The 23,777-nt window shown below is 54.1% G+C and overlaps 1 protein-coding gene across 1 annotated transcript in view; it reads left to right on the top strand.

The window, feature by feature from the left end:
• The window catches only part of ERGIC1 (endoplasmic reticulum-golgi intermediate compartment 1), a 75,732-nt gene extending 63,394 nt beyond the window's left edge, over window positions 1-12,338 (top strand). The window contains exon 10 of the mRNA XM_045576293.1: window positions 10,832-12,338. Coding sequence (XP_045432249.1) covers window positions 10,832-10,939 — 108 coding nt within the window. The 3' untranslated portion in view covers window positions 10,940-12,338. The remainder of the gene's footprint in view (window positions 1-10,831) is intronic.
• The last annotated feature ends 11,439 nt before the right edge of the window (window positions 12,339-23,777 follow it).

The raw sequence follows: 23,777 nt of genomic DNA, 5'->3' as shown, positions 1-23,777 counted from the left end.
TTCCATTTTGTGGGTATCCGTGCCAGCAGGGTTTCTTGTTTCTCCTCTGCCGTGCGAATTCTGCAGCGAAGACTTAGGTCACCCGTTTTCGTCCCCGGGTCTGTTCTCCAGCCAGAGCCGCTGATCTCATGGGGCTTTTCTTTCCTTCCTGCCTGCCTGTCCCCTCCTCTGCCATTGTCTCTGCCAACGGAGACAGCTTCGGGCTGATGTCATTCTTCTCGGGGCTCGTTACCTCGTGTCCGGTTTCCTAGGCTCATTCACAAGGTCCTGGGGGACGGTGGCCTGCTCCGGCCCCGACGCCCGCCTGGAGGTGTCTGGTGTCAGCCAGAGCCGGCGGCAGTGCACAGAGGGGTGGGTACCCCCACCTCCCAGATTGGGAAACTGAGGCCTGAAGGCCCTCTTCCCCCTTTGGATCAGGAGTCGGGGTCCAGGAGTCCAGTCCTGGCACTTGGTTTTCTGGCGCTGACTCGGCTGCAGAAGAGACGGGACCCCACAGCAAGCTGGGCTGAGGGGTCGGCAGGCCTCGGCTTGGCTGGGCCCAGGCCTAAGCGTGGTCTGCCATAGGCCTTCCCGCAGCCCCTGTGCTCTGCGCCGGCTTCGTTTGCAAACAGAATTTACCGGCAGGAAGGGCTTCTTTCTCAGCGACTCCGCCCAGCGCCCCGGGTGGGACAGTGCTGTCCTTGGCCTGGACCGTGAATGAGTCTCCAGCTGGCCAGCTCCACGCAGACCCCAAGGACAAAGACTGCAAGGGGAGGAGCGGGGGCCAGCCCCGGGAGGGTGAGTGGTGTCGGGAGGCAAAAAGGCCCTCCTGTCCCCACCTACAACGTGGGAACAGCCACCCACCTCCCCCAGGGCCGCGTGGGACTCCCACTCTTCGCAGGTCTGGAAAGCCTGTGGGTTTGAGCCTCGGGACAGCCCTCCTGTTCCCTGACTCCATAGAAAACCTGAACTTCTGGTCGACACAGGGCACCTGCCGTCCTTAAAACACCAGGCCCGGGCAGGGGAAGGTTCTGGCCGCACCTCCGAGGAAGGAATGTGCTTAGGAATTTACACGTAAAGAACCCCTGCAGAGCACTAAGAACATGTTACATGATCGGAAGGAGAAGGGGCAAGGGCGGCGTTCACAGAGGAGACCACACGGGCAGTGGGAATGGGAGGGCCGGGATTCGAAGCAGCGAGTCCGGTCCGGTCCGGCAGACTGGCAGGTGGGAAAGACGGGCCGCCGTGGAGGTGGGGAGGCTGTGCGGGGAGGGGGGATCTGCGCACTCCGCCTGGTGCACGGGCCACGGGTCAGGGGCCACGGGCCAGCCACGCAGGAGGGAGGGACGCAAACCCTTTGACCCGAAAGTCAGGACGGGTGAACAGGTCATTCTACTCCCCGGAGGGGCCGCTGATTCCGAATAAGATACAGACGAGGGTACCTCTGCCGGTGTGGCCTGCGGCCCTGACAGGGGCAGGGACACCCGGTGCCCATAGCCGGCGGACGGCCCAAAGGGCTCTCCATCCCCGTTCCTGACTGTGCCTGTGCCGCCAGGCTGCAGAGGCTCAGGGCCGCAGCCCTCGGCCAGCGGCTGAGCAGTGAGGCCCCTGCGTTTGTTCGCTGAACATTTGCTGGAATTTTCCGCGTGCCGGGCAGCCAGCTAGGTGACTGAGACGTCACCTCGGCCTCGGCTGCTCCCGGCTGGCGGGCCCAGGGGCGGTGGGGGCAGAGGTGGGCCAGGCGCCCTGGTTGGGAAGGTGCTGAGACGGGAGCCGGGGCTGGGCCTGAGGGGTGAGAAGCTCTAGGCTGAGGGAGGGAGAGGGGCTTTCACAGAGCCCGGGCACAGGGGCCCCCACAGCACATCCTGGGGGGCCGGGGGGCCTCCTTCAATGGGGGGGCGCCCCCAGAGGGCGCAGGGGAGGACCTGTCTGTCCTGTATTACCCAGAGCCCCCCGCCTCCAGCCCCTCCTCCACCCCCGTGTGAGCCGTGCTGCAGGGAACCTCCTGACATCGTTAGGCTGGTCGGTCTTGGTGAGTTTTTTTTTTTTTGCTGAAGGCCCCCTGGCACCATCTCGGTTGCATGGCAACCAGAGTCCGCCCTGAGCCAGCTGGCAGTCCCTGGCAGATGGCGTCATTGTGCAGCTCCGGTCGCTCTTGTCACGGGATGGGATGGGATGGGGACAGCAGATGTGAGGATGACGTTTCCGGCAGGCACAGGGCACAAAGACACCGCCGCCCTCATGGGCGGGCGGGCGGGCAGGGCGGGGCGGGCACCTGCCGTGCCTTCTCTTTCTCTCTTTTTAAAAACCAAACACTTGCGTGCAAAGCCCCGGCCTCCAAGTGGGGGGCTCTGCAAATAGCGCCCCGAGAGGCTGCTGAGGAGGGCGGGGGCCGGGGTGTCGTCATGTGGCGGCTGCAGAGCAGCTGTGGGTGGGCTGGAATGAGGGGTGGGTCCAGCAAGGGGGTGGAAGGGGGGGCTGAGGGTGTGGAGGGGAGGGGCGAGGGGCCTCCCCAGTGCAGTGCTCAGTATGGAGACCCTGGCTTGTTCGGAGTCTGAACCCACAGGACTGTCCCACGCTCCCCTCTCCGGCCACCCAGGCCCCCTTGCTCAGATGTCCGCTTTGAGCTATTCCGGAAAATTCCACTCGGGGGATAAACAGCTGGTGTTCAACAACGTGCAAGTGTGAAGTGGCCCCTCCCTCCCGCCCACCCACGCACATGTGTCCCCCGCCACTTGCCGACACCCCTTTTCGAGACGGCCTTCAAGTGGGTGGTGGTGACAGATCGGATGGCTCAGGGGCCGCGCCGCTTTCCTCGTGTGTTACATTCTATTTGGGGGCGGCAGCCAGAAGTCACCGAGTGCCGGACCGGGCCGGTGTGGCCGGGAGTGGCTGCCCACCAGAAAGCCGGGCCGGTCCTGCCAGGCTTCCGATGGGTGGCAGGCGAGGCTCGATTAGACACGATCCCTGCCAGGGCCCGGCTGGCACGAAGGAGCTCCGATACAGCGGGACAGGCGCCTGAGGAAGTGATCACATAGCTACCCTTGTTATATAATCCGTGTGTGCGGGAATTTTATAGTTACCTCCGCTAGCCCTCCCCGGGGCCCTCCGAGGTAGATGATGTCATTCTGTTTTACATAGGAGGCCCGGAGAGGTACAGACGCCTGTCCGAGGTCACACAGCCAGGAAACGACAAGGCTGGAACGTGACCCCCAAGCCCACTTCCCTCTTTTATTTTATTTTTAAAAAAACATATATTTTATTGATTTTTTTACAGAGAGGAAGGGAGAGGGATAGAGAGCCAGAAACATCCATCAGCTGCCTCCTGCACAACCCCTACTGGGCATGTGCCGGCAACCAAGGTCCATGCCCTTGACCGGAATCGAGCCCGGCACCTTTCAGTCCGCAGGCCCACGGTCTATCCACTGAGTGAAACCGGTTTCGGCCACCTCCCTCTTTTAAAACAACAGCTCTCAGGGATGTTCCAGCCACGGAGACCCATGAGGCTGGCCACGGAGCCCTGGGGAGGACACCAGGATCCTTTGACACAGTGACTTCTGTCCTGGGAAACCAGGGGGAAATACAGCAGGAAGCACGTCTGACAAAAATCACAGCCGCGTGCACGCAGACCGTGAAAAACGCTGACTGCCCGAGCGTGTGGTGTGCACACTTCCTCCTCCTTATCTGCTGCCTTCCGCTCACCGGCGGGGGCACCGGAGGCGTCTGCCATAGACGGCAGGCGGCAGGGGCCGGGGTGCGGGCAGGAGGGAGAGAGGACAGGGAGGAGACAAGTCTGAGCTGGTGAGTGGGGGAGACCGGCTTGTGGCTGGCCTGGCACTGCAGCCTTTCCAGAGCCTGGATTCTCTCCTTCTCGCCCGCCCCTCCGTGCGTCTCCCTTCCCAGGACCATGAGCCCCGGGACAGGCTGCATCTTTTTAATTAGTTAATTAATTTATTTATTATTGATTACAGAGAGGAAGGGAGAGAGAGAAATATCAGTGATGAGAATCATTGGATCAGCTGCCTCCTGCACGGCCCCTACTGGGGACTGAGCCCACACCCCCAAGGCCATGTGTCCTTGACCGGAATCGAACCCGGGACCCTTCAGTCCCCAGGCTGACACTCTGTCCACTGAACCACACCAGCTAGGACAAGGCTTGCATCTTGGCATCTCTGGTCCCAGCGCAGGCGAGGGGTACCCAGGTGTCAGAGCCGGAGGGAGGGGTGTCCATCTTGGTCCTCCCCCGAGGCCGTTTCTGAGGAACAGAACGAACCCAGCGCAGCAGCTCAGTGACTCAGTGGGCCTGGACGTGTGCAAACCGCTTCATTCCGGATCCTTCCGGACGGCTGAGCGGAGCCGGGTCTGCTGAGGACTGTGTGCCGGGGGCAGGCGGCTCCTGCCGGCCTGCACGGTGCCTCGGTTGGGACGGGAGCTGTCCTCAGGCAGCTGCTGGGGCGGAAGGGCCAGTAGAATGGGGCGGGCTCTCTTTTGCTCACTCAGCCTCACGGCTTCCTGCTTCATAAACGTGGCCGAGGGGGGACCCCTCCCTTCAGAACACTGGACGACAGAATTGAGAAAACAAAAGATAAAGAAACCACCTGAGCATGAAGACGGGGACCGAGGGGACTGCAGGGTGGGGTGACACGGGGGGGAGGGGGGGCGGGGGGATTCACTGGGAAAAGTGGGTCCTTTGCAGCCAGCCTCCCAGACCAGCTTCCTGTCGCCCTCCCCGGCGGCTGTGTGACCCTCCCTGCGCCTCTGTTTGCCCATCCGTGGAACGGGCCTCTCCCATGTCCCCCGGCACTTGCCAGGCCTGAGTGAGAAGGCAGGAGACGGTGCTGTCTCAGACCTGGCACATAGCAGGTGCTCAGTGAAGTGGCTTTTTCCTGAGAGGGGGAGGCCGGCACTCTGCAGCCGCGGCCATTGTGACCAGGGCAAGGGAGGGCTCCTGTCCCCGGGCTCCTGCTCCGGAGGGTAGGCATGGGCCCTCTGACACCACCCCCGCTCCTCCTCCACCCCCGGCTCCTTCCCGGCTTCCCTCGAGACAGCCCCCACCTCCGCCTCGCGGGCTCCGTGTTCTCATCCTCGGCTCCAGCCTGTCTGCCGCCGCCAGCCCTGATGGCACCGGCTTCATTATTTATTTCCTCCGCCTGTGCTTTTCCACAAGCTGCTCGCGCCGCTGGCTGCGGGGAGGGGAGCGGATGGCTCCGGCACTGAGTGCAGCGGGCGGGCGGCTGGAACAGGGTGAGGGGGCGGGGGGTGGACTCAGGCCTCACGGTGGGCCCCATTTTACAGATGGGAGAAACTGAGGCTCAGAGAGGCCAACGGGGCTCCCCGGCCAGAGCCGCAGAGCTGGGATCCGACCCTGGGAGTGTGTCCTCGGGAGCCCCCCAGCTCCCCCACCCCAGTGGGTGTCTGTCTCCCTGGCTCGGTGCTCGCTGCAGAGAAGTCAATGGGGGGGGGGGGGGGGCGTGCCCACAGATGGGGCAGGGGTGCTGGCGGGACAATGGGGGATTCAGCCCCAGCCAGCGCAGTTGAAATAGCACACGAATTAGGAGCCGCAATTCACAGGGAAGGGAAACACACACGCACACACACCCCTTCTTTTCAAGGTAGCCAGGCTGACTTCATTCTGGCCCGAGGAGCCGGGAAGCTGGCAGCCGCGGGGAGGGGGCCCTGCGGGAACACAGGGGTGTTACCGAGGACTCCTGCCAGGAGCTGAGCAAACGCTGGCCTCAGACTCTCCGGGGCCTGGTGATCGAGGGGTCCTGAGCTGGGGCTGCTGGCCAAGGAGTTTGCAGGTGCTGGTCGCAGCGGCCCTCCCTGACTCAGTGGCCCTGCTTTTCACCCCCGTCCCCCGCGCCACCCTCCCCTCCCCTGCCACAGACACACACACACACACACACACACACACACACACATCGACCACTGTCCTGGGCCTGGTCGGGGGGTACAAAGCCTGGCAGCAGTGAGGGACCAAGGGAACAGGCCTTCGAGGCTGGCACGGACACTCAGACCCACAGCAGCCCTGACCAGCGAGGATTAGCCTCCTCGTGTGTAAAAGCAGGGAAACTGAGGCCCGGGGAGCTTGGGTGATGCAAGAGCACGCAGTGGGAGGGGAAGCAGCCACCCTGTGTCGCCTCCACCCTGTGAGAGTCACCTTTGCCCCCTGGGGTCCTGCTCCGTTTCCGAGCCAGTCACTCATTCGTTTGTTCCTTCGTCCCTGTACCCTCACTGCTTGACCCACTGGGGAAACGTGTGCTAAGCACCTGCTGCGCGTCAGGCGCTGTGCCGTCTCCGGCCCTCGGGCTTTCAGGAAGTGAGAGCGGGAGCAGGGGGTTGGGGAGGGCCGAAGAAGGGAAGCTCCCTGAGGCCTCGGCGCTTTGCCCCGAACCAGCACACGCACTCCTTGGCGCTTCCCTGAGGACACGCCATGTCTGCGCCTCAGCTCCCCCGTCTGCAGAACGGTCCTCGCAGGGCACGGGGCCCAGGCAGCTGCAGAGAATCTGCCTGTCGTTCCAGGAATCCACCTGCTCCTTTACAGAGCCAGGTAGGAAGCGGAAATGGAGACCCCGAGGCCTGACCTGGGGTCTGACCGTTGTTCTTCGGGAGGTTTAGAAAATCTCAGGTCTAGCCAAAGCCGGTTTGGCTCAGTGGTAGAGCATCGGTCTGCAGACTGAAAGGTCCCAGGTTCGATTCCGGTCAAGGGCATGTACATTGGTTGTGGGCATATCCCCAGTACGGGGTGTGCAAGAGGCAGCTGGTCGATGTTTCTCATCGATATTTCTAGCTCTCTATCCCTCTCTCTTCCTCTCTGTAAAAAAATCAATAAAATATATTTAAAAAAAAAAAAATCTCAGGTCTAGTGACAAGGTTGGTCAACCAGAAGGGGAATTTTTACTGAGCACCTACTGCGTGCTCGGAGCTCCAGCAGCATTCCCTGCGGTGCAGCAGTTGGCGAGGTAGGAGTGGATGGTCTCCCCGTTTTGTAGAGGGAAAGGCTGAGGCCCAGAAAGTGACAGCCAGAGTGAGTGACAGCCAGCACTCTGCTTCCGGAAGCCGCCGGCTCTTTCTGCTGTCACAGTGGGGATGGCCCCGGGGACCTCACCCCACTGTGCCCCGTCCACCTCCCGGCCTCTGCCCTCGGAGGCCCGGTTCTCCTCACTCTTCTGCTGCAGAGCGGCGGGCTGTGGGAACCGAGTGTCGCGACTGTGATTCGCTGTATTTTCCCTTGTGTTCACCCTGGGCCTGTCCCCACCGGTCAGGGAGATGCCCTGTCCCCCGCTCCCTGTCGCCTACCCTTTCTTTTTCTTTCTTTTTTTTTAATTTTTATATTTTACTGATTTTTTACAAAGAGGAAGGGAGAGGAAAAGAGAGTCAGAAAACATCAATGAGAGAAATATCCATCAGCCGCCTCCTGCACACTCCCTGCTAGGTATGTGCCTACAACCAAGGTACATGCCCTTGACCGGAATCCAACCTGGGACCCTTCAGTCCACAGGCCGATGCTCTATCCACTGAGCTACACCAGTCAGGGCACCTGCCCCTTCCTCAGTGCCTTCTTGAGATCCGCGTCGGCCTCCTCACGTCTGCGGCTGGTCACCCCCCATCAGCCACGGAATCGCAGAGGAAGCCTGCAATCTTGCCACCACCCGTTTGGGCCTGTGTCCGAGGACAGGCTGCCATCCGTGCAGCCTCCTGGCTCCGTGTGTGTCCCCGTGACCTTCTCAGGACGAGGGCTGGCGTGGCTGAGGCCTCCCTGGGCGGGTCCAGCTGTGCTTGCCTGTAGCTGGGTGCTGGGACCAGGCTCATGGCAGCATCCCGGCCCTCCCGGCCCCTCCCACCAGTCATCGCCGCTGGGAGAGGCAGTCGGGGGCTGTGGCAGTGTGTGTGTGTGGGGGGACTGTGAGATTTCTTTCAGCTTTTGGCCCCCCCACCCCCTTCCCCGCCAAAAACATGTGTTCAAATTTCCCCTCCTCGGTTGGCCAGTGACTGGCGCCTTCGGCAGACGGAGGGTCTCAGGGGACAGGCTGCTGAGCTGGGGGCATCCGTGGGTTCCCGCAGGCCCCCTGCAGGGACTCCTCAGGTCCCAGGGCCTCAGTTTCCCCACAGCCGTGTGTTTCCCCATGCACCTCAATGCGTGCGCTGTCTGCGGGCCTGCCCGGTGACAGGAGCCTTCAGCCTGTGAATCACGGACCCGCTCGGGGTCCGGAGTGTGTCCATGAATATAGACGTGTGTGTGTGTGTGTGTGTGTGTGTGTGTGTGTGTGGTTATTTTTCATTTTTTCATTATTTGCTCCGTTGCACTTAAGTCACATTTTCCTACCCTCCGGTCCAAGCTCTAAAAGCACTTTGTGGTGTAAAACCTCCATCATCTGACCCGCTCCACCGAACTAAGCCGGCGCCCTGCCGTCATCGGCCTCGGGAAGTGCCTGCCGTCATGCTGCGGGGCTGGGGGGCCGTGCCCGCTGCCCCGCTCCCCCGCTCCACGGTGATCCCCCCCCCCCCCCGGGCCCGGCCCGCGCCCCCTGGGGCCGCTCCGGTTTCAGGCTGTTATTACTGGAATGCCAGCTGCCCCGCGCCCAGCCCAGCCCACAGACCCGCTCTGTCTGCCCGGGCCCGGGCCTCCGCTGAGCTCATCTCGTAGAAATATCGTTTTAAAAATAAATGCTGGTTCCATCCGCCTTCCCTCTCGCCTCCGCCTGTCTCCTGGCCGCCTCCACTGGCACCGGAGGGTCCGTGAAGGCTGCCCTCTCCCAGAGTCCTCCAGGGGCCGAGGGGCCTGCTGGCCGGCCACCCAGGGGTGCCTCCCAGGCAGGCTCAGGGGCCCTCTGGGGCTGCCCAGCATGTGGGGATGCGAGAGAGCTCTGCAGGCAGACGGACTCGGCCCTGCCACGCACTTGCTGTGTGGCCTCGGACGAGTTATCGCCCTCTCTGGGCCACGAGGGTACATGAGTGAAGAGGTGCCCCCCCCCCCCCAGGTGGAGGGTGGAGGGTGGCATTGGTTCCCATGGACAGCATGAGGTTTGTTTCTAAGAGGGAAATGCATTGAAGCTCTCTCGCAAACCTGCTGTGAGCTGATCTTCCTCCTCATGCATACTCGATGGATTCTCCTTGGGCACCAGAGGCAGCTCACCAGTGGGTCAGAAAATGCTGAGGCCCACAGTCCCGACAGCCTCACAGCCACGCGAGGAAAGCAGGGTGGGCACATTCCGTGCCCGAGAGGCAGCCGCGTGGGGTTCAGAGACAGACTCCCCAGAGTTCTGTGTCCCCGTGCGGCCATGAGTCACTGTGGCTTAGACAGTGACTTGGTGTCTCTGTGCCTCCGTTTCCTTGGCTCGGGAATTCTACTCAGCTCGTCAGGCTGCCCGGGGGCTCCGCGATGAGAGGCATGAACACCCCCCCCCCCCAAACCCCCCAGACCGTGCCCGGCACAGAGCAGGCGCTGTCAGCACTGTGTGTTTTGTGTGGCCGTCATGTGGCAGGAAGTTCCGGAGTACAGACATTCAGGTGACACTCATGACCATCCCCTACTGTAGCAGTTCTTAATCGGGAGCAGTTTTGAGCTCCAGGGACATGTGACAATTCCTGGGGACATTTTGGTTGTCACAACAGGGAGACGTTGCTCCCGGCATCCTGTGCGGAGGCCCGGGATGGGGCCTCATACCCAGCCATTCATGGACAGCCCCACAGCGACAGCCTGTCCCAGAGCACAGGGCCCTGGGCCCTGAGCCCTCAGTGGAGCTTTCGGGTCGCACCGCGGGCCCTTCTCCTCTGCTGCCCTTGGCCTTGGCGGAATGTTGCATTTATTGGTATGATCATCTGATGGCTGCCCATCCCACGAGTAGCGTGCACGCTTGTGAGGGAGAGATCAGGGCACTGCTGCCTCTGCAGCCCACCCCAGCTCTGTCACAGGCAGCGCTGCGCCTGGACCTGTCAGACGCAGGTTCAAGTCCCAGGGTTGCCACTTGCTGGCTGTGTGACCTTGGGCCAGTGGTGCCACTTTTTTGAATCTCCTTTCCTTCCTCTGCAAATGGGATTGTAAATCACTGATAAATTAGAGAAGACCACCGGCTCCAAGGTCCAACCATACCAGGGTCCAAGTCTCAGCGCAGTTACCTCACTAAGCCTCAGTTTCCTCACCTGTGAAATGGGTCCATGGACCCCCTTCCTCAGAAGCTTAATATGGGAACTGAAGGAGCTGCTGCTGATTACTTTTATTATTATTACTAGAGGCCCAGTGCATGAAATTCATGCTGAGGGTTGTCCCTCAGCCCAGCTTAAACCCTCTCCAATCTGGAATCCCTCTCACAATCCAGGACTGCTGGTTCCTAACCGCTCGCCTGCCTACCTGCCTGCCTTCCTAATTGCCCCTAACCACTTCTGCCTGCCAGCCTGATCACCCCCTAACCACTCCACTCCCCTGCCAGTCTGATTGGTGCCTAACTTCTCCCCTGCCAGCCTGGTCATCCCTAACTGCCCTCCCCTGCAGGCCTGGTCACTCCCAACTGCCCTCCGTGCAGGCCTGATTGCCCCCAACTGCCCTCCCCTGCCAGCCATCTTGTGGCAGCCATCTTGTGGTGGCCATCTTTGGCCACATGGGGGTGGCCATCCTGTGTGCTGGAGTGATGGTCAATTTGCACATCACCTCTTCATTATTTAGGATTATTAACCTCACCACCCAGTGAGTGGGCTTTTTGAGCCCTCAGTGTGTTCCAGGCCCCACTGACTGCCGTGGGTGAGCGTGAGGGGGCAGAACGCCTGTGCTGGCTGAGCTCATTGTCTCCTGATGTGGGCGGGGACTGGCCCGGCACTCCCCGCAGCGCTGACCTCTGGCCTCCCCCGCTTTCAGATCTGTGCCATCATCGGCGGGACCTTCACGGTAGCTGGCATTCTGGACTCGTGTATCTTCACCGCCTCGGAGGCCTGGAAGAAGATCCAGCTGGGCAAGATGCACTGACCACCTGCCCGCCCGGCCGGCCAGGACCCTGGGCAGTGCCAGCCCCGCCTCCAGCGCCCCGTCTCCCCTGCCCTCTGTCTGGCCCAGGATCTGGCTGCATCCCAAAGTGGGGGTGGGGTGGGGGGAGGTAGCAGGTGGCTCATGGCTCTGAAGCTACCTCTCTTCCCCATGTTCAATGTTAGATGAATTACGCTAATGTCCTTTCCCCCGGGGGCCCCCTAGACCAGAGTCAGGCAAGGGGTGCTCGGGGATGTTGGGGGCCACTCCTGGGAGGGCTGCGCTCCCTTCTCTCTTGTGGGACCAGCCCAGATTCCTTGCGGACCAGCTCTCCGCCAGGCTTTGACAATCTCTCAGCCCCCACCTCTTGGACGCACAAATCCCTCGGTTTCCCCCACGGGCAGCCACCCGCAGGCCTGGCCTCGGCTCTGGGCCAGGCTGCCCAAACGCACCCTACCTGGAGCCTTCAACGAAGGATGGTACTTCCCAGGCCGCCCCTGGGCTGTGGCGCTGGAGGGGGAACCCTCCCTTCAGCCACACCCTCTGCTGCCTGGCCCAGAGGCCTCACCCCACAGCTCTCTTTCTCTCCTCCCGAGTCACTGGGCGGTGGCGGGTTCCCCTTCCTCCACTCACCCCCCTCCTCTGGACCCCCACCGACGTGCCTCAGCCCCCCGCTGTGTGACAGCAGCGTCTCTGGGCGGAGGGGCTGGCTGTGACTGGAATCGCCCTTTGAGAACCAGACAGGGTTTGTGCACCGGGTCAGGCGGGGCGCCCCTTTCTCTGCGGCCCTAAAACAATCATGTTGCGGCCTCTCCTCGCGGCTGCCATCGGTCCCAAGGCCTTAGGAGGGGGAAGCAAAGCTGATCCTCCCTTCCCCGTCTGGACGTCCACCTCCCGGCTGTGGAGGGACTCATGCCCATGGCCCTCACTGCAGCCTCAGGGTAGGCCTGTGGCCACTGAGCTTCCCAGGGGCTGGCCACACACCACGTTCCTGGTCCCTGGGGCGGTTCCACGGTCCCCCCACTTGCTCCTGAGGTGGGTCCCTTCCCCCTCCTCCCCTCTCATCCTTCCCCTTCTGTCCTAAAAGGGAGGGCAGGGTCCAGGCGCCCTCCCCTGGGAATTTCAGGTATGCCCTGTCCCGGGGAGACGCAGTTGGCTTCCCATTTAGACCAAGATGGTTCGCATACTTCTGTGATGAAGGGGCGTGGGGGCCAGGAGCTGGAACTATCTGTAGAGAGAGCTCGCGTCTCTGCTGTTTGTAATCCTTGGCTCTGAATTCCAGGAGAGCAGCTTCGCCGCTTGCGTATGCGTTGACTGACGTGTGTTCGGTTATTTCTGGTATCTCTGACCACTTAGGTGGATTTTTAATTTTTTTTTTTTACACATTCTGTTCCCCAGTGACCAAGAGGAGGCCCTGCAGAGGGTGGGCTGGGAGGGCGGGGACGTGTGTGGCGTGCACGGGCCTCGAAATTCCACTTGGATGATGCATTTGAAGAGACAAGACCCTTGAGGACGCAGGGGATGGCAGTTTCCTGTGGAAGACACACCTCAGAGCCTGATTACAGACAAACATCTCAAGGGGAAAAATGTGTCCCCGCTCCTCGGGTTTGAATAGATTAAAGGGCTGATTTTCAGAAACGTTGCTGTGTGTTTCGTTCTACTCGATTGGGGCCGGGGGCTCGGTCCCAGGAGGGCACTGAGATCCACAGGAGAGGAACGGGCAACGCGGAAAGGACCTGTGAGGAGGGTCAGAAGTCACCCTGGGGACCCAGCGCTTCCTTTGTGGAGTCCCTCCAAGCCGTTCCCGGAATCTGCCCTTTGCTAGCCGCGTAGCCCCTGCCAGTGCCTCAGTATCCCCAGTTGGAAATGAGGCTAAGAGGACCACAATCTTGTAAGAATGTGGCAGAAATTAAATCTACAATACTTGCAAGTCAGTTATCCCGGGTCAGGACGAGCTCATGTATGCGGGCACGTGGTACCTGGTGGCTTTTCAAAAATGGCAGTAGATCCGTATCAGCTTTCCCAAGGGAATGCGATGTCCTACGAGCAGGGCTGGCATTGTCCCATGGCTTCCAGCCGAGGGCGGCATAAAAGCAGGCATTTCATACGGTCTCCATTCCAAAGGACCTGGCATTCCCAGGTCATTCTCCAGCTCAGCAAAGGGAGACAGACCCTCATCAGCCCTGACAGAGGGACTTACCGGCTGTGCCAGCCCCGCAGGGTCTCCACTGGGACAGCATGGATGTGGACAGACACATCAGGGGTGCGTATGGGAGCCGGCCGTCTGCAGGAAGGTCATCTTTGATGCTCCATCTCTCTTTTCCTGCTTGTCTGTTACTTGAATGGTAATGACACTCACAGCCAGTGCGGGGTGTGCAGGAGGCAACCGATAGATGATTCTCGTCATTGATGTTTCTCTTTCTCTCCCTTCCTCTCTGAAACATACACTGAGTGGCCAGATGATGATGATCTTTGAACGCATAATAATCTGGCCACTCAGTGTATATCCTATATAATGAAAGGCTAATATGCAAATTGTCCCCTTGACCAGGAATTTGACCGGCAGGCAGGCCAGCCAACTGCCCATGTCCCCTCCCCCTGGCCAGGCTGGCCAGACCCTACCCATGCATGAATTCATGCACCAGGCCTCTAATACACACACACACACACACACACACACACACACACACACTGAGTGGCCAGATTATTATGGGTTCAGAGATCACAATAAGCTGGCCACTCAGTGTCATGTGCAGCACTTTTCCCAGGTGACAACCTTAGTGAGTATATATGCTGGGTCATGTTCACCATCATTCCTATCTCATTCAGAACCTGCTTTCTCCCCTGTCAAAGGGACAGCTCAGAGGCCTGTTTACAGATTAAATAAGGTAATGTCTGTAAAGCTGTTAGCACAACACCTGACAGTAAATGCTCAGCCTAATAAAATTAGCCTACACTAGTCATTCATTGAATAAACAGTAATTTCCATCAGTATTAAGTGCTTACTTTGTGTCAAGCATTGTGCTCAGGGTTTGTTTAATCCTGACACCTAACCCATGAGGTAAATGCCATCAATACTCCCACTCCTCAGATGGGGAAAGCCAGTGGCCTTTCTGGAGGCGTTTGCGGAGGTTATAAAACAAACAACAACAAAAACAGAGACCACAGCCCGAGCTCCCCCGGTGGGGTGCATCCCCTGTGTTCACATCAAACACAAAACTTGTGGTTTGTGTCATCTAGAGTTAATGGGCAGAGTCTGAATGCTAGGACAGTGAGTGCGAGGCCCGATTTAGGACTTCCTGGGAGATTAGGAACATCGATGACTGTAACTGAGCAGTGTGCCAGACACTGCTCTACACACTGTAAACAAATCAACTCATTTAGCCCTCATAATAACTCCATGAGGCACTTACTAAGATCATTCCCATTTCACAGATGAGCAAACTGAGGCTCAGAAACATGGAGGCGGCTCCCCAAGGGCCAGCAACATGAAGAGGCACTTGGGTCAAGGTCTGACTTTACAACCCCAGCTTTCAAACAGGGCTAAAACATTGGGGTGTGTATGTGGTGGTGTGTGTGTGTGGGGGGGGGAGTTTTGCAAAGCCAGGTGGTTGGTTATTCACGATCTTCAAACATCTGGTGGGGGGAGTGCTTGCTTTAAATTCAGATTTCCTGGCCCCAACTTACCCCAGTCTGGTTTTGCTGGACTGTGGTGGAGCATGAAAACCTGCCTTTTGAACAGGCTTCTCGATGATTTTAAGAAGCAAGTCAGCAGATTGCATTTGGAGCATTGTGACGTTAAAGGCACCCCAGCAATATGCCTAGACAACTTCTGCAAAGGAAGAGTTTGGGGTCAGAAAAAGACTATTGATGGTGTACCTGTTAAAAGAACATCAAGCCCCACTGGCATGCCTCTGTGGTTGAGCTTCAGCCTATGAACCAATAAAAAATATAGTTAAAAAGAAATAGAAGGACATCAATGAGCCTATATTGCAGGTCCTGCAAAAAAATAGGCTCCTTCTCCCCAGAGGTGCCGTTTCTTCGCGGTTCTCTGCAGGACCCATCCAGGGGGCCCTGGAAACGCGGCCCTGCGGTTCCACCCCGATCCGCATGGGGCGCCATTCGGCTTCATGTCGAAGGAATGGGCACCGCTTTTTTTTTTTTTTCTGCGCTTGCGCGGCCTGGAAGCCTCACTTCCTGCCGGGCCAGCGCACCCTCTGAGCACTTCCGGCGCCAGGGAGGTGAGTGGAGGGATGGTTCTTACTCTCGGACTGTGAAGCCCCCCGCCGCATAGGACCCTCCCGCAACGCTCCATCACTGAGCCGAACCGGTTAGGGCGGAATGCAAGTGTTTTTTAATGCATTTGCCAGCCAATGGAGGATCGGCAAACCAGAAAGATGCTGGTCATGTAACTTTTCCCAGCCCGAATGAAATTTCCTTTCACTAACCTATCCAAATGGTGTCCTTGTCTCAGGAATCCGAGGGGTCGGCGGTTGGGTGGCAGAAAGAACCTAAGCTGCTGTTGTTGAGGGGACCTCTGCTCACTGATCGAGGTTATAAATCCTTCGCACTTAAAGAAACAAAGGTTTGTTTGTTTTCTCACTCCTGAAAGGTGGTTATCGCCAGGCCAAAACGACAAAGATCGGGAAAAAAATTCTTGAACGCAAAGCTAAATCTCAAGTTAGAAAAGAGAAAGGCAAATATAGGGAAGAACTTACTGAGAAAATGCAGGAATAAATGTCACCTGTTGTAAAACCAATGTCTAGCTGTAAGTTTTTAGCCTGGTGTGTATTCCTTTAAAATTGTTCAAGCCCTAACCGGTGTGGCTCAGTGAACAGAGCGTCAGCCTGCGGACTCATGTGTCCCAGGTTCGATTCTGGTCAAGAGCATGTATCGGGTCTAGTAATAATTAATGTCGTTTTTTAACATTCGTTTAAAATCTTGCTTGGCGTTGACTTGTATTGACATAACCTTCAAACACGTATCTACAGAACGTGTGAAGTGCAATTAACAAGTTTTGCTTGAAAAAGTTTGTGTTTGGTTTGGATTTTGTTGCAAAACTAGGGCTAAGAAGATGGCGGATAAAGAGCATATTCGGCACTGCATGCTTTACGAGTTCCAATTAGGAAGAAAAGCAAGTGAGGCTGCAAAAAACATCTGTAGTGCTCTTGGTCAAGATGCAGTTAGCGCCAGAAAATGCCAGCGTTGGTTTGAGAAATTTCGCGAGGGAAATTTTTCATTAGATGACAAGAGTGGTCGAGGCCGTGTGTCCAATTTTGATCAAGAAGCTCTTCAAGCTCTTTTGGTGCAAAATCCTCAAATTACCCAACAGGAGCTTGCGACAACTTTAAATTGTTCACAGAAAACAATTTCCAATCAATTGCGTGCACTTGGCAAAGTCCAAAAGTTTGGAAAATGGGTTCCTCATGAGTTGACTGACAACAACCGTAATCAGAGAGTCACAATTTGCAGTTCGCTCCTCTCTCGTCAAAACCGTTTGCCGTTTTTAGAGCAAATTGTTACCGGAGATGAAGAATGGGTGCTGTATGTTAATTTGAAAAGTCGGCCTCAATGGTTGGACAAAAATGAGGCTCCGCAGCCCACGCCAAAACCTGACTTGCATGCGAAAAAAGTGATGTGTGTTTGGTGGAATTTTAAAGGAATTCTTCATTATGCACTTTTACCATCTAACCAAATCATTACAAGTGCAGTGTATAGTGCCCAATTGGAAAGGTTAGCCCAAGCTTTAAGAGAAAAAGAACCCGCGCTGATTAATCAGAAGGGCGTAATTCTTCACCACGATAACGCACGACCGCATACTGCAAGAATCACTGCTGAAAAACTGCGCCTGTTGGAATGGGAAGTTCTCCCTCAACCTGCATATTCTCCTGATATTGCCCCTTCCGATTACCATTTGTTTCGTTCTTTGCAAAACTTTCTTCTTGGAAAAAAATTTAATAATGAAGAATGCCTCAAAAATGCATTGACCGAATTTTTTGCATCAAAATCACAAGAATTTTACAACAGAGGGATTAAAATGCTTCCTGAGCGTTGGGCACAAGTAGTAGAAAACAACGGCAACTATATTGTTGATTAAATTTTGTTGTATTGTTTAAATAAATTCGATTTAAAAAAGTATTAGAAAACGACATTAATTATTACTAGACCTAATACCTTGGTTGCTGGTACGTCCCCAGTAGGGAGTGTGCAGGAGGCAGCTGATTGATGTTTCTAACTCTCTATCCCTCTCCCTTCCTCTCTGTAAAAAAATCAAAATATATTTAAAAAATAAAAATAAAAAATAATAAAATCGTTCAAGCTGTCTCTGGAATAGATTGTTTCCTGCCTGGTTTGTTATTGGTATGTGGCTCTGTATATTTATTGTTGCTGTTTGGGTTAATTTTATGAATAAAATTTGGAAATGTTTCTTAATTCAAGTAGACTTGGCGTTGTTTTCTAGATGAAGTCCATCTCACTAGCAATCCGATTGCCATCTTTTTGTATGTTTAATCTGTGGAGCAGCAGAACAGCTGGTGGGATGGCCTGCTCCTGCTGGACCCTCACACTGACAAGTGTGGGGTGGACAGGAGAGGGCTGTGGCGTGATGCAGGGCTTCACTCCACTCCGTGGCCATCATGATGTGAACTGAAATGCAGGCCCCAGTAAGCACTGGTGGCGTTTTGCACACCCACGTCCACGGCCTGACGGACTGCCTTGCAGCTCCTCTCCCTAGTGCTCCCACCGAACCAAATGGCCTGCAGCTGCCCTGCCCTTGGTCTTGACTTTGCAAGTGCCACGTCTATGTTACTAAAATGTCCCTCCTCTCTCCTAGCGCTAACTCGGAAAATAGATGGCCTGTAGGCAAAGATCAGCGCCCAGATAGATTTTGTTTTTCCTGTTGCTTTTCACGATTTTTAAAAATTAATTTCCGCCGAAACCGATTTGGCTAGTGGATAGAGTGTCAGCCTACGGACTGAAGGGTCCCAGGTTTGATTCCGGTCAAGGGCATGCACCTGGGTTGCTGGCTCATCCCCAGTAGGAGGTGTGCAAGAGGCAGCTGACCTGATTGATGTTTCTCTCTCATCGATGTTTCTAACTCTCTATCCCTCTCCTTTCCTCTCTGTAAAAAATCAATAAAATATATTTTTTTTAAACTAATTTCCAACATTTAAAACGTAAGAGATCCACAGAGAAACCTAGGTCTGGTGCTTCCTCCGCTGCACAGGGCCCTGGCGCTGCACAGCATCAGCCATGGAGCCGGGCTGGCTGCTCCCTCTCCAGCTCACTCCGTTCATGTTCCTGAGTGCCTGGCCCCCACCGGCATCTGAGTTTCAGATTCCACATCTGACTTAAAATTACTCCTCAAGAGTTAGCTCCAGGGCCACGTCTGAAATCCTACCTTTCCCCTGTGGTAAATGATCTGTTTGTTAAAATGCATCAGGTAAGACTGGGGAATTGCGGATTAGAATATCCATAATTTACACAGCATATGAAATAGAGAAGGTGCCCCACACAGAGCTATGTTATTAGCATGCTGAGCTATCTATCTAGTCAGTATAATGAGTAGGTCAACCAGTAAGGTCTGTAGTTTGTAGTATTTAAGATTTGTCTTTATTCTCTTTTTTAAAATTAATATTTTTAATATTTTTTATTGATTTTTGAGAAGAATGGAGAGATAGAAACATCAATGATGTGAGTTATTGATTGGCTGCCTCCTGCACCCCCCACACGGGAGTGAGCCCACAATCCAGGCATGTGCCCTGAATGGGAATTGAACCGTGACTTCCTGGTTCATTGGTCGATGCTCAACCACTGAGCCACACTGGCCGGGCTGTCTTTATTCTCAACCAACATGTTGTAGAACCCCCAAAATTGCATGCAAATCAGATTTCACACTGGATTAAGTTTAAGGATGGCATTCTTTTTTTAAAATTGATTTTAGAAAGAGAGAGGGAAGGGAGAGAGAGAAACATTGATTTGTTGTTCCACTTATGCATTCACTGGTTGATTCTTGCATGTGTCCTGACTAGGGATTGAGCTTATAACCTTGGCTGAGTGATGCTCTAACCAGCTCTGAGCTACCCGGCTAGGGCACAACATATTCTGATGCCTGGTCTGAGCCCGCCAATACTGATAAAATTATATTTTCTAGTAGTTAGACGGCTTGCTTTCAGCAACTTGTTCAATACAAGTGATATAGATAAGAGCTTGAGAGCTTATTACTTGAGATACTGCATGTAAAGCACAGAATTGAGCAAACTTGAGCTATTGTCTCTCAAAGGGAATGGAAGTGGGTTGGTTTGCAGGCACAGAGGGAGAAGTTTTTCTCAGGGAAGTTCAGACAAATGCTGGTTCTGAGCAAAGGGGCGGGAGTGAGGGTGGCAGCATTGTGTTTTGGCTGCAGGAAACGGGGCTGGAGAATGCCAGCTGGGTGGGCCTGCCCGTCAAGGCTCAGGCCCTGGGCTGTTAGCATGTTTTCTGGAATGACTGAATTAAGCCGTTTCCTACTGACCTTTTCATCACATTTGCACATGTCCGTTCCCCTGAGTGAGTCCCCTTGTGCTATTTTGGGAAGACTCCAAACTGTGCAACTTCAGACAGACGCTCCTGAATGCCTCTTTCATACGCGCTCCGACACGGGATGCTTGGCCACAGAGCTGCCCAAGCGGGCAGGGAGGCCCGACTGAATCCTCTGACGACCAGACGAGCTACTGACCGAGAGAGCCATTCCCATCTGGTGCTAGCGGGGGTCGTTGGTCATTGTTCCTTTAAATTAGCAATTTTTTAAAGAATACTTATATATGACCCAACATCAAAAGGTACAGAAGGCCAAAACCGGTTTGGCTCAGTGGTAGAGCATCGGTCTGCGGACAGAAAGGTCCCAGGTTCGATTCCGGTCAAGGGCATGTACCTTGGTTGTGGGCTCATCCCCAGTAGGGGGTGTGGAAGAGGCAGCTGGTCGATGTTTCTCATCAACGTTTCTAGCTCTCTATCCCTCTCCCTTCCTCTCTGTAAAAAATTAATAGAATATATTTAAAAAAAAAAAAAAGAGGTACTGAAGGCATATGGTGAGAAGTAAGCTTCCTCGTCACTCTGACTCTCAGGCACTCACGTCTCCCCAGGAGGAGCTAGTTTCCAGTGCCATGTGCATCCTCCAGAAGTAGTCTGTGCTTTTAGTAAACACAGTTGGGTGTTGACTAAAAGTTTGATCTGGGAAGAAGTTTGATGAGAAAGCTAGGCCACCCAGATTGAAGCAGCAGGGTGAGGTTGATTTATTGCCTGAACACCTTAATTAAAATGGAAACAAGCAGCCATGGCCAGTGTGGCTCAGTTGGTTGAAGAAGCATCCTGTTCGCCAAAAGGTGGCGGTTTTGGTCCCTGGTCGGGACACATGCAGCTTTAATCCAGGAGCATGTGCAGGGGTGGGGGGTAGGGGCAGCCAATCTGTGTTCTCAAATCAATTCACATCGATGTTTCTCTCTTCCTCTCACTACAAACACACACACACACACACACACACACACACACACACACTCTGAGTGGCCAGAGTATTATGACCGCCCCATCAGTACTTGGGCCATTTTTTGCCTTCAATACTGCAGCAATTCTTGGCATTGACTCCACGAGATGTTGAAAGGTGATGCAAGGAACCTGACACCATGCCTGATGGATAGCACTGTCCAGTCTGTGAGATTGGATGGTTGTGGAACCAGCTGCCTGATGGCTCTTTTAACTTTGTCCCACAAATGCTCAACTGGATTGAGATCTGATGATTGTGGAGGCCACCTAAGCAAGATAAAGTCTCCCTCATGTTCTTGAAACCACTCCTGCACAATACAAGCACCGTGGCATGGCGCACTGTCTTGCTGGATGAAGCCATCTCCATTGGGATATGCCGTCAACATGATAGGATGGACTTGATCAGCAACGATATTAGGTATGTTGTGCTATTCAGACGTTGTTCCACATGAATTAAAGGGGCCAAATCATGCCAGGAAAACATGCCCCAAACCACAACACTGTCCCCACTAGCTTGAAGGGTTGTACTCATGCATGTGGGGTGCATGCTTTCATGCTGTTTCCGATAAATTCTCACTGCCATCTGCATGATGCAACTGGAAACGTGATTCATCGGACCACATGACTTTTTCCAATGCTTGATTGTCCAATCCTTGTGTTCCCGAGTGAATTGGAGACGTTTTATCTTGGTGACTGCAGACAGCAAAGGTGTTCGAACGGGCCTTTGGCTTCCATATCCCATACGATGTGGTGTACGGCTCATTTACCTACGAACGCCAGGTGGTCAGAATAATCTGGCCACTCTGTGTGTGTGTGTGTGTGTGTGTGTGTACACACACATATATTCTTTGTCCATTGGAAATAATAGAATGAAGCACATTCTAAATCTGGAACAGGGTTCAGAGGTCTCATGCAGTAAAGGTCTCTATCTTGCTAAGAAGTGTGTGCTTTAGGGGTTTTTGCTGATTTTCTCTTTGAACTAGGAGGGTTTTTGCTGATTTTCTCTTTGAACAGCATGGCTTAGTGGGAAGAACAGGAGCTATGAAGGTTCACATTCAGATCTCAGTCTGTCATTTAAAACAGCCACCCTGCCCTAACCGGTTTGGCTCAGTGGATAGAGCATCGGTCTGTGGATTCCAGGGTCCCAGGTTCAATTCAGGTCAAGGGCATATACCTTGGTTGCTGGTACGTCCCCAGTATGGGGTGTGCAGGAGGCAGCTGATTGATGTTTCTCTCTCATCGATGTTTCTAACTCTATCCCTCTCCCGTCCTCTCTATAAAACATCAATAAAATGTATTTTTTTAAAATTAAAAGCAAAATAAAAAAATAGCCAACCTTTGAGTGAGTTACAAATATGAGTCTCTTTCCCTATTAGGTAAAATGGACTTCATAATCTCTGTTAGGTTGTGAGCACTGAGTGAGGCAGATAATTCAAAGCACCCCGTTCAATGGCACATGAGTGTCACTCACATGGTAGATGCTGTAATCATTGGTGGCTGCCCATAGCACATACTCCGTACATATGTGCTGAGCAAATGAGAAGTGAAGCATGCTGGGCCTTCAGCTTCTCCCGTAACTTCTGGCCTTCCAGGTCAGCTTAGAAGCTTAGGAGGAGCCTTGTGACTCCGTGGCTAAATCCTGGCTGGCTTTCCCTTTGGATAGTGTGATACAGTGTTTTTGACAGATTCGCTGGTAGAGGGAGCTATTGGCCAATGCTAGATCACAAATATGATGCCGAGATTAAGAATTTTTCTCATTTCACAGAGGATAAAGTGGACAGAACTGGTATCTGACTGTCACTTACTTCCCTGTGCTCCTTGACATCTCAAAAAGGCTGCCAAAAAAGGAAGACACAGTTAGGCTTAATGAGATCAACTTAAAAATATATATATTTGCATCGACTTAAGAAACAGGGGAAAAAATTAACAATAGTCAAAAAGTTAAAGCAACCCAAACATCCATTGACAGGTGAGTGGAGAAACCAAGTATGGCCCAGACACAGCAGTGGAATGTTATTCAGCGCTGTGACCTGGGCTGCACACGGTTGAAGCGTCAGGACCTTACGCTAAGTGTCTTATGCCAGATGTGTGTGTGTGTGTGTGTGTGTGTGTGTGTGTGTGTGTATACACACAAGTGCTGCATGATTCCACTTAATCAAGCCTCTAGAGGAGTCACACTTACAGAAGTGAAAATTAGGATAGCGGTTGCCAGGGCTCAGGGAGGGAAATGGGGAATGGGGAGCTGTTAAATGGGTGTGAAAACTTCTGGAGATTGTGAGCACAACAAGGTGAATAGACTGAACACCACTGACCTGTACACTTCAAACTAAGACAGTCAGTTTTACGTTCCATAAATTTCACCACAATTAAAAACAAATCTAGAGATTTGACTTGGAGTGGTGAATACACGTTATACAGTTGATGAGTTATAGAATTGTACAAGAACTGTATACCTAAAACTATGTAATTTTATTAGCCAATGCCACCCCAATAAATTCAATTAAAAATAAATGAATAAATAATTGAGTAAGTTTTAAGGAAGGAAATGGGAAGTAGCCTGGCTTTTTCTCTAATTTAGTTTTGGCTGATCTCATCCCTTCTTCACTATTCAATTCAGTTGTACTTAAGCTCATTCTATGTATAAAGTGTCCCTAAAGGGCATAGATCCATTAAACAGTGCCTGCTCTCAAGGAGTTTGCCCTCTTTTAGAGGATTGGTTAAGTTACGCACATAGCTATAGCTGGTTTGGCTCAGTGTGTAGGTTGCCAGCCTATGGACCAAAGGGTACTGGGTTCGACTCCAGTCAAGGTCACATGCCCGGGTTGTGGGTTTGATCCCCAGGAGGGGAGAGTGCAGGAGGTGGACCACTGATGTGTCTATCTCTCTTCCTCTATGAAATCAATACAAATGTATTTTTAATTAAAAAAAGACACATACAATCAAGTACAATGCCACCGAAGGTGCACGAACAGAATGAAGCAGGTGTTGGAGGAGGTGCTCAGAATGTCTCCCAAGGCTGAGTTTTCGGGGAGGAGATAAAGGCTTGGCATCATGTCTGAAGAGTTGGTACAGAGTTAAAGACTGTCCGTCCAACTTCCCATTTAACTCAAGAATCCATTCTACAATAGTTGATGAAGAAAGAAATCGGGAAGTGAGGTAAGGGGCGGAAGTGTGACTTGCAGGGAAAGGGCTTGGTTTATAGACCTGCTTTCCTCCTTGCCGCTGCCCATGAGCTTTATCAAGCTCCGTAAGCTCTCTGAGAATTGGCTTACTCCTTGTGCCAAGGTTGTGGCATGCTGTAACGAACACGTGAGAATCTGTG

Source organism: Pipistrellus kuhlii, unplaced genomic scaffold (genome assembly GCF_014108245.1).
Source record: "Pipistrellus kuhlii isolate mPipKuh1 unplaced genomic scaffold, mPipKuh1.p scaffold_m20_p_8, whole genome shotgun sequence".
In the NCBI taxonomy this organism is placed as follows: Eukaryota; Metazoa; Chordata; class Mammalia; order Chiroptera; family Vespertilionidae; genus Pipistrellus; species Pipistrellus kuhlii.
The sequence above is the reverse complement of the archived record's forward strand: the minus strand, read 5'-3'. Positions and strand labels throughout refer to the sequence as shown.